At 60.6% G+C, this 13,590-nt stretch overlaps 4 protein-coding genes across 4 annotated transcripts; all 4 read left to right on the plus strand.

Annotated features, from left to right (window-relative positions):
* The first annotated feature begins 2,004 nt into the window (after positions 1-2,004).
* On the plus strand, positions 2,005-2,313 carry LOC130145501 (feather keratin 1-like). The gene has a single exon (XM_056330358.1). It carries the CDS (start codon positions 2,005-2,007, stop codon positions 2,311-2,313), a length of 309 nt encoding a protein of 102 aa, XP_056186333.1.
* A 3,450-nt stretch (positions 2,314-5,763) lies between these two features.
* LOC130145502 (feather keratin 1-like) lies at positions 5,764-6,072 on the plus strand. The gene has a single exon (XM_056330359.1). It carries the CDS (start codon positions 5,764-5,766, stop codon positions 6,070-6,072), a length of 309 nt encoding a protein of 102 aa, XP_056186334.1.
* Positions 6,073-9,522: 3,450 nt separating this feature from the next.
* On the plus strand, positions 9,523-9,831 carry LOC130146877 (feather keratin-like). Its single transcript, XM_056333482.1, has one exon. It carries the CDS (start codon positions 9,523-9,525, stop codon positions 9,829-9,831), a length of 309 nt encoding a protein of 102 aa, XP_056189457.1.
* A 3,450-nt stretch (positions 9,832-13,281) lies between these two features.
* On the plus strand, positions 13,282-13,590 carry LOC130145503 (feather keratin 1-like). Its single transcript, XM_056330361.1, has one exon. The coding sequence runs from the start codon at positions 13,282-13,284 to the stop codon at positions 13,588-13,590; it is 309 nt and encodes a 102-aa protein (XP_056186336.1).

Genomic DNA, 13,590 nt, shown 5'->3' on the forward strand with positions numbered 1-13,590 from the left:
CACAGCGGCCTCACAAGGAGGCCTCCGCAATGCCAGATGCCTCGGCATTCCTGGGAGCAACACGACAGGCCCCGGGCACTTACAAACACCCACTCCCACACCACTCCTTCCTACCTCCCTTCATCTTCCTCAGCAACAACCACAGATCACCTGACAAACAGCCTGAAAAACACTCACCTTGCCTCAGCGGGGGCAGGCCTTGCCACTCATCAACCCTTCCGCACGCACCACCACCACCACCACAGCCTCGGCTCTGCAGCCCCGTGCCGCATGCTCAAACCCAGCTCCCCTCGGCAATCGCCAAATTCCCTTTCACCCTGTCAAGCTCTGCGCAGAGAACTGGCCTCACCCCTCGACACTCGCCCCAAGCACAGACCCCACCAAAGGCCCAGGAGTGCCAGCCTCCCCTGCCTGCCGCTCCCAGCCCTGCTCCGCCTTTCAGCACACATACGGGCTCTCCAGAAACTCACCTGCCCTCGCACGCTGCCTCATACACAATCATAAGAGTCACTTCGGTTGCAAAGGACCCTTAACATTATCGAGTCCAACCGTTAACCTAATACTGCCAAGGCCACCACTAATCCATGTCCCTAAGCGCCACGTCTACGTGTCTTTTAAACACCTCCCACAATGGTGACTCAACCACTGCCCTGGGCAGCCCCTTCCAGTGCTTGATAACCCTCTCGGTGAAGAAATTTCTCATCATAGCCAAACTAAACTTTGCCTGGCGCAACATGAGGCCCTTTCCTCTTGCCCTAGCACTTGTTGCTAGGGATGAGAGACTCACAACCTCCTCGTTACAGCCTCCTCTCAGGTACTTGGAGACACCGATAGGGCCTCCCCTCAGCCGCCGCCTTCTGAAAACACAGTAGCCCCGCTTCCCTCAACCGCTACTTCTAAGGCTTCTTCTCTCGATCCTTCACCGCATTCGCTGCTCTCCTTTGGATGCGTCACACCACAGCCCAAGCCCCACCTCAGGGGTCCACGATGGAGGGGCCAACACAAGCACCGGCGGAGCCAGGCAGGGCACCTCTCGTCACAGGACCGGCGAGCTCTCAGCCAGGGCTGCCAGGAAAATGGCCTGCTCTCCCAAACAGCCCTCCTCTGCCTGCCCGCACTGACACCCCCAGGGACGGATCCCAGGGGGCACAAGCCCAGACACGCAGGCCCCTTTCTCCCAGCTACAACCTTTCAAGCAAGGCGGGCAACAAGGCACACACAGAGCACGCTCAGTGGGAAAGGCCAGGCCTACAGTCAGGCTTAGCAAGCTGGCAGCAAGGCAGGCAGGGACCAAATGCCATGGAAGGGGCCGACACTCATGCCCGGCACACCTCCAAAGCCCACAACAGCCTTCCAGGCCCATGAACAAGTGGGGGCCCCTCTTCGCAACGCACCCGCAAACCACACCACACGAGTGCCACGGCATGACCTCACTGACAACACCCCACCTCTCCTATGCTTTGGCCACGTCTGCCAAATGCCCTGACACGCACCTTCCATGCAAATCCTCCCAGATACCTGCTCTCACTTCAAAGCTGACGCCAGGGACAGACGGACACATCCTCAAGAGGACGACATGAGAAGGGAGCGTTGTGGGAAGGGACACACCCCCCACCTCATTACCTGCCAAGCTCTGGCACGCAACAGCTGCTTGCTGCAAAATGCCGTCACGCGCAAAGCCTGTCCCGCCCCCTCAGACCAGCATAAAAGACGGCCCAGCGCCTCTCTCCATCACACGCTTCTCCTGACGCCTTCTCCCCCGCAGTCAACAAGGTGAGCCTGAAGCCCCTTCCCCTCCTTCTCCTGCCCCACACGCCCCGTCTCTTCCAGCACGCGCTGACACCAGACTCAGCAGCCCCCACGACTCAACACCACCACGCTCCCTGCAGCCCCACACCGCGCCTCCACACTCCCTTGCCCTCCTGTAATGACACCACTCGCGCCCCCCCAACACCCTCCGCTTCCTCAACACCCTCTCTTACAGGGACACTCCACACCGCAGACATGGCCTGCAACAACCTCTGCAGCCCCTGCGGACCCACCCCGCTGGCTAACAGCTGCAACGAGCCCTGCGTCAGGCAGTGCGAGGACTCCCGCGTCGTCATCCAGCCTTCCACCGTGCTGGTCACCCTGCCGGGACCCATCCTCACCTCCTTCCCCCAGAGCACCGCCGTCGGATCCTCCTCATCGGCTGCTGTGGGCAACATCCTCAGCTCCCAGGGAGTGCCCATCTCCTCCGGCGGCTTTGGCTACGGTTACGGCCTCGGAGGCCTGGGCTGCTATGGCGCCGGAAGAGCCTGCCTGCCCTGCTAAGGGCCCTCCACACCACACACACCCTGCAAGCCACGGCATGGACTGAGGACGCACCTCCCGCCTGCTGCTGGCACGGGGACCTGCCACCCGCACCTCCTCCTCTCAAGGCACCAAGCAAAGTAGCACGGAAGGGGCCAGCCCCGGCTGCCAGGATACATGGCCCACCTACCTCCTCCTCTTCTCCCACTGTCTTCTTTGCATCGCCCCTACTGCTACGTACGCTACTCTCCGCTGCAAACGCCTGCTCACAAGCCAAAGACCACCGGGGCACCTCCCCCGCGCTGCTCCCACCGCAGGAAAGGAAGACCTCGGTGCTCTGGCAAAATCTTCTGCAAGCAAAGGACCTGGGCTGACGGTCGCCCTACTTGCACCTTAGGACGGATCCCTTCCACTGCGTGCTCCTGCCTTTTCACTCTTTTGCCTCAATAAAATCTCCTGCATCCCAGCACCACACGCCTCCATCTCCTTTCTTCTCCCAAGGCTCTTCCACTCTAAAATGGCACAAAGCCAGGCCTCAACAGGCCGGCGGGGTTGGGGGGAAAAGGGCACTCAGCCTCTCTGAGGACACAGGCCACCAGCGACAACACACACTCGCACCTGCAGGCATACACAGCATGACACAAGCCCAGCACTGGCTCAGAAAAAGCCTCCGATACGACAACGCTCCCTGCGCACACCTCCGACCGAGGCTCCCCGTGCCAACACACGCTTGACTAACTCTCTTCCGCACCCTCCCCAGCAAAAAAGGATCACAGAAACATTTAGAGATGGGCAGGAATCTCTGCAGAGCATGTCCTTCCACCCCAGTGCTCAAGCAGGGCCAGCTAGAGCAGATTGTCTGGGACCACAGCCACTCGCGTCTTCAGTACCTCCGAGAATGGAGCCGCCACCACCTCTTCCACTCTTTGACCACCCTCACACTGAAAAAGCCCTGCCGCCTTTGCCCGGGCAATTCCAGATGCTTTCACTTCTGAACATGGCCTCTTGTCCTACCACTGATCGCAAGCCTCTGGGCACAGCCCTTCAGCCGCTTTGCAGGCCACCGCACCGGCCGCTTACGCAACCCGCACTTTCTCAGCTCGTCTAGGAGCACGTACCAGGAGACAGCGGCAAAGGCTTCCTTCAAGTACGCCTCAGCAACAGCCACTGCTCTCCCCTTGCCCAACGCCCACTCGCCTCAACGCGGAAGACACGCAGCTCACTCAAGCATGATTTGCCCTTCCAAAATCCACGCCAAACACCCCCCAACACCTTCCGTCCGTCCTGGCCTTGGCAGTGATTTCCAGCAGCATTGCTTCCATCACCTGCCCCGGGAACAGGCTCAGGCTCACCGGCCTCTGCTTTCCCAGAGCCTCCCGCACCATCTTCTGCGGGACACGAGGGGTACCAGCTCCCTTCCACTCTTCAGGAGCTGCCCCCAGGCACTATGACCTTTCCAGGAAAATGCACAGCGGCCTCACAAGGAGGCCTCCGCAATGCCAGATGCCTCGGCATTCCTGGGAGCAACACGACAGGCCCCGGGCACTTACAAACACCCACTCCCACACCACTCCTTCCTACCTCCCTTCATCTTCCTCAGCAACAACCACAGATCACCTGACAAACAGCCTGAAAAACACTCACCTTGCCTCAGCGGGGGCAGGCCTTGCCACTCATCAACCCTTCCGCACGCACCACCACCACCACCACAGCCTCGGCTCTGCAGCCCCGTGCCGCATGCTCAAACCCAGCTCCCCTCGGCAATCGCCAAATTCCCTTTCACCCTGTCAAGCTCTGCGCAGAGAACTGGCCTCACCCCTCGACACTCGCCCCAAGCACAGACCCCACCAAAGGCCCAGGAGTGCCAGCCTCCCCTGCCTGCCGCTCCCAGCCCTGCTCCGCCTCTCAGCACACATACGGGCTCTCCAGAAACTCACCTGCCCTCGCACGCTGCCTCATACACAATCATAAGAGTCACTTCGGTTGCAAAGGACCCTTAACATTATCGAGTCCAACCGTTAACCTAATACTGCCAAGGCCACCACTAATCCATGTCCCTAAGCGCCACGTCTACGTGTCTTTTAAACACCTCCCACAATGGTGACTCAACCACTGCCCTGGGCAGCCCCTTCCAGTGCTTGATAACCCTCTCGGTGAAGAAATTTCTCATCATAGCCAAACTAAACTTTGCCTGGCGCAACATGAGGCCCTTTCCTCTTGCCCTAGCACTTGTTGCTAGGGATGAGAGACTCACAACCTCCTCGTTACAACCTCCTCTCAGGTACTTGGAGACACCGATAGGGCCTCCCCTCAGCCGCCGCCTTCTGAAAACGCAGTAGCCCCGCTTCCCTCAACCGCTACTTCTAAGGCTTCTTCTCTCGATCCTTCACCGCATTCGCTGCTCTCCTTTGGATGCGTCACACCACAGCCCAAGCCCCACCTCAGGGGTCCACGATGGAGGGGCCAACACAAGCACCGGCGGAGCCAGGCAGGGCACCTCTCGTCACAGGACCGGCGAGCTCTCAGCCAGGGCTGCCAGGAAAATGGCCTGCTCTCCCAAACAGCCCTCCTCTGCCTGCCCGCACTGACACCCCCAGGGACGGATCCCAGGGGGCACAAGCCCAGACACGCAGGCCCCTTTCTCCCAGCTACAACCTTTCAAGCAAGGCGGGCAACAAGGCACACACAGAGCACGCTCAGTGGGAAAGGCCAGGCCTACAGTCAGGCTTAGCAAGCTGGCAGCAAGGCAGGCAGGGACCAAATGCCATGGAAGGGGCCGACACTCATGCCCGGCACACCTCCAAAGCCCACAACAGCCTTCCAGGCCCATGAACAAGTGGGGGCCCCTCTTCGCAACGCACCCGCAAACCACACCACACGAGTGCCACGGCATGACCTCACTGACAACACCCCACCTCTCCTATGCTTTGGCCACGTCTGCCAAATGCCCTGACACGCACCTTCCATGCAAATCCTCCCAGATACCTGCTCTCACTTCAAAGCTGACGCCAGGGACAGACGGACACATCCTCAAGAGGACGACATGAGAAGGGAGCGTTGTGGGAAGGGACACACCCCCCACCTCATTACCTGCCAAGCTCTGGCACGCAACAGCTGCTTGCTGCAAAATGCCGTCACGCGCAAAGCCTGTCCCGCCCCCTCAGACCAGCATAAAAGACGGCCCAGCGCCTCTCTCCATCACACGCTTCTCCTGACGCCTTCTCCCCCGCAGTCAACAAGGTGAGCCTGAAGCCCCTTCCCCTCCTTCTCCTGCCCCACACGCCCCGTCTCTTCCAGCACGCGCTGACACCAGACTCAGCAGCCCCCACGACTCAACACCACCACGCTCCCTGCAGCCCCACACCGCGCCTCCACACTCCCTTGCCCTCCTGTAATGACACCACTCGCGCCCCCCCAACACCCTCCGCTTCCTCAACACCCTCTCTTACAGGGACACTCCACACCGCAGACATGGCCTGCAACAACCTCTGCAGCCCCTGCGGACCCACCCCGCTGGCTAACAGCTGCAACGAGCCCTGCGTCAGGCAGTGCGAGGACTCCCGCGTCGTCATCCAGCCTTCCACCGTGCTGGTCACCCTGCCGGGACCCATCCTCACCTCCTTCCCCCAGAGCACCGCCGTCGGATCCTCCTCATCGGCTGCTGTGGGCAACATCCTCAGCTCCCAGGGAGTGCCCATCTCCTCCGGCGGCTTTGGCTACGGTTACGGCCTCGGAGGCCTGGGCTGCTATGGCGCCGGAAGAGCCTGCCTGCCCTGCTAAGGGCCCTCCACACCACACACACCCTGCAAGCCACGGCATGGACTGAGGACGCACCTCCCGCCTGCTGCTGGAACGGGGACCTGCCACCCGCACCTCCTCCTCTCAAGGCACCAAGCAAAGTAGCACGGAAGGGGCCAGCCCCGGCTGCCAGGATACATGGCCCACCTACCTCCTCCTCTTCTCCCACTGTCTTCTTTGCATCGCCCCTACTGCTACGTCCGCTACTCTCCGCTGCAAACGCCTGCTCACAAGCCAAAGACCACCGGGGCACCTCCCCCGCGCTGCTCCCACCGCAGGAAAGGAAGACCTCGGTGCTCTGGCAAAATCTTCTGCAAGCAAAGGACCTGGGCTGACGGTCGCCCTACTTGCACCTTAGGACGGATCCCTTCCACTGCGTGCTCCTGCCTTTTCACTCTTTTGCCTCAATAAAATCTCCTGCATCCCAGCACCACACGCCTCCATCTCCTTTCTTCTCCCAAGGCTCTTCCACTCTAAAATGGCACAAAGCCAGGCCTCAACAGGCCGGCGGGGTTGGGGGGAAAAGGGCACTCAGCCTCTCTGAGGACACAGGCCACCAGCGACAACACACACTCGCACCTGCAGGCATACACAGCATGACACAAGCCCAGCACTGGCTCAGAAAAAGCCTCCGATACGACAACGCTCCCTGCGCACACCTCCGACCGAGGCTCCCCGTGCCAACACACGCTTGACTAACTCTCTTCCGCACCCTCCCCAGCAAAAAAGGATCACAGAAACATTTAGAGATGGGCAGGAATCTCTGCAGAGCATGTCCTTCCACCCCAGTGCTCAAGCAGGGCCAGCTAGAGCAGATTGTCTGGGACCACAGCCACTCGCGTCTTCAGTACCTCCGAGAATGGAGCCGCCACCACCTCTTCCACTCTTTGACCACCCTCACACTGAAAAAGCCCTGCCGCCTTTGCCCGGGCAATTCCAGATGCTTTCACTTCTGAACATGGCCTCTTGTCCTACCACTGATCGCAAGCCTCTGGGCACAGCCCTTCAGCCGCTTTGCAGGCCACCGCACCGGCCGCTTACGCAACCCGCACTTTCTCAGCTCGTCTAGGAGCACGTACCAGGAGACAGCGGCAAAGGCTTCCTTCAAGTACGCCTCAGCAACAGCCACTGCTCTCCCCTCGCCCAACGCCCACTCGCCTCAACGCGGAAGACACGCAGCTCACTCAAGCATGATTTGCCCTTCCAAAATCCACACCAAACACCCCCCAACACCTTCCGTCCGTCCTGGCCTTGGCAGTGATTTCCAGCAGCATTGCTTCCATCACCTGCCCCGGGAACAGGCTCAGGCTCACCGGCCTCTGCTTTCCCAGAGCCTCCCGCACCATCTTCTGCGGGACACGAGGGGTACCAGCTCCCTTCCACTCTTCAGGAGCTGCCCCCAGGCACTATGACCTTTCCAGGAAAATGCACAGCGGCCTCACAAGGAGGCCTCCGCAATGCCAGATGCCTCGGCATTCCTGGGAGCAACACGACAGGCCCCGGGCACTTACAAACACCCACTCCCACACCACTCCTTCCTACCTCCCTTCATCTTCCTCAGCAACAACCACAGATCACCTGACAAACAGCCTGAAAAACACTCACCTTGCCTCAGCGGGGGCAGGCCTTGCCACTCATCAACCCTTCCGCACGCACCACCACCACCACCACAGCCTCGGCTCTGCAGCCCCGTGCCGCATGCTCAAACCCAGCTCCCCTCGGCAATCGCCAAATTCCCTTTCACCCTGTCAAGCTCTGCGCAGAGAACTGGCCTCACCCCTCGACACTCGCCCCAAGCACAGACCCCACCAAAGGCCCAGGAGTGCCAGCCTCCCCTGCCTGCCGCTCCCAGCCCTGCTCCGCCTCTCAGCACACATACGGGCTCTCCAGAAACTCACCTGCCCTCGCACGCTGCCTCATACACAATCATAAGAGTCACTTCGGTTGCAAAGGACCCTTAACATTATCGAGTCCAACCGTTAACCTAATACTGCCAAGGCCACCACTAATCCATGTCCCTAAGCGCCACGTCTACGTGTCTTTTAAACACCTCCCACAATGGTGACTCAACCACTGCCCTGGGCAGCCCCTTCCAGTGCTTGATAACCCTCTCGGTGAAGAAATTTCTCATCATAGCCAAACTAAACTTTGCCTGGCGCAACATGAGGCCCTTTCCTCTTGCCCTAGCACTTGTTGCTAGGGATGAGAGACTCACAACCTCCTCGTTACAACCTCCTCTCAGGTACTTGGAGACACCGATAGGGCCTCCCCTCAGCCGCCGCCTTCTGAAAACGCAGTAGCCCCGCTTCCCTCAACCGCTACTTCTAAGGCTTCTTCTCTCGATCCTTCACCGCATTCGCTGCTCTCCTTTGGATGCGTCACACCACAGCCCAAGCCCCACCTCAGGGGTCCACGATGGAGGGGCCAACACAAGCACCGGCGGAGCCAGGCAGGGCACCTCTCGTCACAGGACCGGCGAGCTCTCAGCCAGGGCTGCCAGGAAAATGGCCTGCTCTCCCAAACAGCCCTCCTCTGCCTGCCCGCACTGACACCCCCAGGGACGGATCCCAGGGGGCACAAGCCCAGACACGCAGGCCCCTTTCTCCCAGCTACAACCTTTCAAGCAAGGCGGGCAACAAGGCACACACAGAGCACGCTCAGTGGGAAAGGCCAGGCCTACAGTCAGGCTTAGCAAGCTGGCAGCAAGGCAGGCAGGGACCAAATGCCATGGAAGGGGCCGACACTCATGCCCGGCACACCTCCAAAGCCCACAACAGCCTTCCAGGCCCATGAACAAGTGGGGGCCCCTCTTCGCAACGCACCCGCAAACCACACCACACGAGTGCCACGGCATGACCTCACTGACAACACCCCACCTCTCCTATGCTTTGGCCACGTCTGCCAAATGCCCTGACACGCACCTTCCATGCAAATCCTCCCAGATACCTGCTCTCACTTCAAAGCTGACGCCAGGGACAGACGGACACATCCTCAAGAGGACGACATGAGAAGGGAGCGTTGTGGGAAGGGACACACCCCCCACCTCATTACCTGCCAAGCTCTGGCACACAACAGCTGCTTGCTGCAAAATGCCGTCACGCGCAAAGCCTGTCCCGCCCCCTCAGACCAGCATAAAAGACGGCCCAGCGCCTCTCTCCATCACACGCTTCTCCTGACGCCTTCTCCCCCGCAGTCAACAAGGTGAGCCTGAAGCCCCTTCCCCTCCTTCTCCTGCCCCACACGCCCCGTCTCTTCCAGCACGCGCTGACACCAGACTCAGCAGCCCCCACGACTCAACACCACCACGCTCCCCGCAGCCCCACACCGCGCCTCCACACTCCCTTGCCCTCCTGTAACGACACCCCTCGCGCCCCCCCAACACCCTCCGCTTCCTCAACACCCTCTCTTACAGGGACACTCCACACCGCAGACATGGCCTGCAACAACTTCTGCAGCCCCTGCGGACCCACCCCGCTGGCTAACAGCTGCAACGAGCCCTGCGTCAGGCAGTGCGAGGACTCCCGCGTCGTCATCCAGCCTTCCACCGTGCTGGTCACCCTGCCGGGACCCATCCTCACCTCCTTCCCCCAGAGCACCGCCGTCGGATCCTCCTCATCGGCTGCTGTGGGCAACATCCTCAGCTCCCAGGGAGTGCCCATCTCCTCCGGCGGCTTTGGCTACGGTTACGGCCTCGGAGGCCTGGGCTGCTATGGCGCCAGAAGAGCCTGCCTGCCCTGCTAAGGGCCCTCCACACCACACACACCCTGCAAGCCACGGCATGGACTGAGGACGCACCTCCCGCCTGCTGCTGGCACGGGGACCTGCCACCCGCACCTCCTCCTCTCAAGGCACCAAGCAAAGTAGCACGGAAGGGGCCAGCCCCGGCTGCCAGGATACATGGCCCACCTACCTCCTCCTCTTCTCCCACTGTCTTCTTTGCATCGCCCCTACTGCTACGTCCGCTACTCTCCGCTGCAAAAGCCTGCTCACAAGCCAAAGACCACCGGGGCACCTCCCCCGCGCTGCTCCCACCGCAGGAAAGGAAGACCTCGGTGCTCTGGCAAAATCTTCTGCAAGCAAAGGACCTGGGCTGACGGTCGCCCTACTTGCACCTTAGGACGGATCCCTTCCACTGCGTGCTCCTGCCTTTTCACTCTTTTGCCTCAATAAAATCTCCTGCATCCCAGCACCACACGCCTCCATCTCCTTTCTTCTCCCAAGGCTCTTCCACTCTAAAACGGCACAAAGCCAGGCCTCAACAGGCCGGCGGGGTTGGGGGGAAAAGGGCACTCAGCCTCTCCGAGGGCACAGGCCACCAGCGACAACACACACTCGCACCTGCAGGCATACACAGCATGACACAAGCCCAGCACTGGCTCAGAAAAAGCCTCCGATACGACAACGCTCCCTGCGCACACCTCCGACCGAGGCTCCCCGTGCCAACACACGCTTGACTAACTCTCTTCCGCACCCTCCCCAGCAAAAAAGGATCACAGAAACATTTAGAGATGGGCAGGAATCTCTGCAGAGCATGTCCTTCCACCCCAGTGCTCAAGCAGGGCCAGCTAGAGCAGATTGTCTGGGACCACAGCCACTCGCGTCTTCAGTACCTCCGAGAATGGAGCCGCCACCACCTCTTCCACTCTTTGACCACCCTCACACTGAAAAAGCCCTGCCGCCTTTGCCCGGGCAATTCCAGATGCTTTCACTTCTGAACATGGCCTCTTGTCCTACCACTGATCGCAAGCCTCTGGGCACAGCCCTTCAGCCGCTTTGCAGGCCACCGCACCGGCCGCTTACGCAACCCGCACTTTCTCAGCTCGTCTAGGAGCACGTACCAGGAGACAGCGACAAAGGCTTCCTTCAAGTACGCCTCAGCAACAGCCACTGCTCTCCCCTCGCCCAACGCCCACTCGCCTCAACGCGGAAGACACGCAGCTCACTCAAGCATGATTTGCCCTTCCAAAATCCACGCCAAACACCCCCCAACACCTTCCGTCCGTCCTGGCCTTGGCAGTGATTTCCAGCAGCATTGCTTCCATCACCTGCCCCGGGAACAGGCTCAGGCTCACCGGCCTCTGCTTTCCCAGAGCCTCCCGCACCATCTTCTGCGGGACACGAGGGGTACCAGCTCCCTTCCACTCTTCAGGAGCTGCCCCCAGGCACTATGACCTTTCCAGGAAAATGCACAGCGGCCTCACAAGGAGGCCTCCGCAATGCCAGATGCCTCGGCATTCCTGGGAGCAACACGACAGGCCCCGGGCACTTACAAACACCCACTCCCACACCACTCCTTCCTACCTCCCTTCATCTTCCTCAGCAACAACCACAGATCACCTGACAAACAGCCTGAAAAACACTCACCTTGCCTCAGCGGGGGCAGGCCTTGCCACTCATCAACCCTTCCGCACGCACCACCACCACCACCACAGCCTCGGCTCTGCAGCCCCGTGCCGCATGCTCAAACCCAGCTCCCCTCGGCAATCGCCAAATTCCCTTTCACCCTGTCAAGCTCTGCGCAGAGAACTGGCCTCACCCCTCGACACTCGCCCCAAGCACAGACCCCACCAAAGGCCCAGGAGTGCCAGCCTCCCCTGCCTGCCGCTCCCAGCCCTGCTCCGCCTCTCAGCACACATACGGGCTCTCCAGAAACTCACCTGCCCTCGCACGCTGCCTCATACACAATCATAAGAGTCACTTCGGTTGCAAAGGACCCTTAACATTATCGAGTCCAACCGTTAACCTAATACTGCCAAGGCCACCACTAATCCATGTCCCTAAGCGCCACGTCTACGTGTCTTTTAAACACCTCCCACAATGGTGACTCAACCACTGCCCTGGGCAGCCCCTTCCAGTGCTTGATAACCCTCTCGGTGAAGAAATTTCTCATCATAGCCAAACTAAACTTTGCCTGGCGCAACATGAGGCCCTTTCCTCTTGCCCTAGCACTTGTTGCTAGGGATGAGAGACTCACAACCTCCTCGTTACAACCTCCTCTCAGGTACTTGGAGACACCGATAGGGCCTCCCCTCAGCCGCCGCCTTCTGAAAACGCAGTAGCCCCGCTTCCCTCAACCGCTACTTCTAAGGCTTCTTCTCTCGATCCTTCACTGCATTCGCTGCTCTCCTTTGGATGCGTCACACCACAGCCCAAGCCCCACCTCAGGGGTCCGCGATGGAGGGGCCAACACAAGCACCGGCGGAGCCAGGCAGGGCACCTCTCGTCACAGGACCGGCGAGCTCTCAGCCAGGGCTGCCAGGAAAATGGCCTGCTCTCCCAAACAGCCCTCCTCTGCCTGCCCGCACTGACACCCCCAGGGACGGATCCCAGGGGGCACAAGCCCAGACACGCAGGCCCCTTTCTCCCAGCTACAACCTTTCAAGCAAGGCGGGCAACAAGGCACACACAGAGCACGCTCAGTGGGAAAGGCCAGGCCTACAGTCAGGCTTAGCAAGCTGGCAGCAAGGCAGGCAGGGACCAAATGCCATGGAAGGGGCCGACACTCATGCCCGGCACACCTCCAAAGCCCACAACAGCCTTCCAGGCCCATGAACAAGTGGGGGCCCCTCTTCGCAACGCACCCGCAAACCACACCACACGAGTGCCACGGCATGACCTCACTGACAACACCCCACCTCTCCTATGCTTTGGCCACGTCTGCCAAATGCCCTGACACGCACCTTCCATGCAAATCCTCCCAGATACCTGCTCTCACTTCAAAGCTGACGCCAGGGACAGACGGACACATCCTCAAGAGGACGACATGAGAAGGGAGCGTTGTGGGAAGGGACACACCCCCCACCTCATTACCTGCCAAGCTCTGGCACGCAACAGCTGCTTGCTGCAAAATGCCGTCACGCGCAAAGCCTGTCCCGCCCCCTCAGACCAGCATAAAAGATGGCCCAGCGCCTCTCTCCATCACACGCTTCTCCTGACGCCTTCTCCCCCGCAGTCAACAAGGTGAGCCTGAAGCCCCTTCCCCTCCTTCTCCTGCCCCACACGCCCCGTCTCTTCCAGCACGCGCTGACACCAGACTCAGCAGCCCCCACGACTCAACACCACCACGCTCCCCGCAGCCCCACACCGCGCCTCCACACTCCCTTGCCCTCCTGTAACGACACCCCTCGCGCCCCCCCAACACCCTCCGCTTCCTCAACACCCTCTCTTACAGGGACACTCCACACCGCAGACATGGCCTGCAACAACTTCTGCAGCCCCTGCGGACCCACCCCGCTGGCTAACAGCTGCAACGAGCCCTGCGTCAGGCAGTGCGAGGACTCCCGCGTCGTCATCCAGCCTTCCACCGTGCTGGTCACCCTGCCGGGACCCATCCTCACCTCCTTCCCCCAGAGCACCGCCGTCGGATCCTCCTCATCGGCTGCTGTGGGCAACATCCTCAGCTCCCAGGGAGTGCCCATCTCCTCCGGCGGCTTTGGCTACGGTTACGGCCTCGGAGGCCTGGGCTGCTATGGCGCCGGAAGAGCCTGCCTGCCCTGCTAA

The sequence above is a fragment of the Falco biarmicus genome, chromosome 3 (genome assembly GCF_023638135.1).
Source record: "Falco biarmicus isolate bFalBia1 chromosome 3, bFalBia1.pri, whole genome shotgun sequence".
Classification (NCBI taxonomy): Eukaryota; Metazoa; Chordata; class Aves; order Falconiformes; family Falconidae; genus Falco; species Falco biarmicus.

Excerpts from the sequence above, each read along its gene's own strand:
- LOC130145501 (XM_056330358.1), top strand. The coding sequence starts at position 2,005 with ATGGCCTGCAACAACCTCTGCAGCCCCTGCGGACCCACCCCGCTGGCT.
- LOC130145502 (XM_056330359.1), top strand. The coding sequence starts at position 5,764 with ATGGCCTGCAACAACCTCTGCAGCCCCTGCGGACCCACCCCGCTGGCT.
- LOC130146877 (XM_056333482.1), top strand. The coding sequence starts at position 9,523 with ATGGCCTGCAACAACTTCTGCAGCCCCTGCGGACCCACCCCGCTGGCT.
- LOC130145503 (XM_056330361.1), top strand. The coding sequence starts at position 13,282 with ATGGCCTGCAACAACTTCTGCAGCCCCTGCGGACCCACCCCGCTGGCT.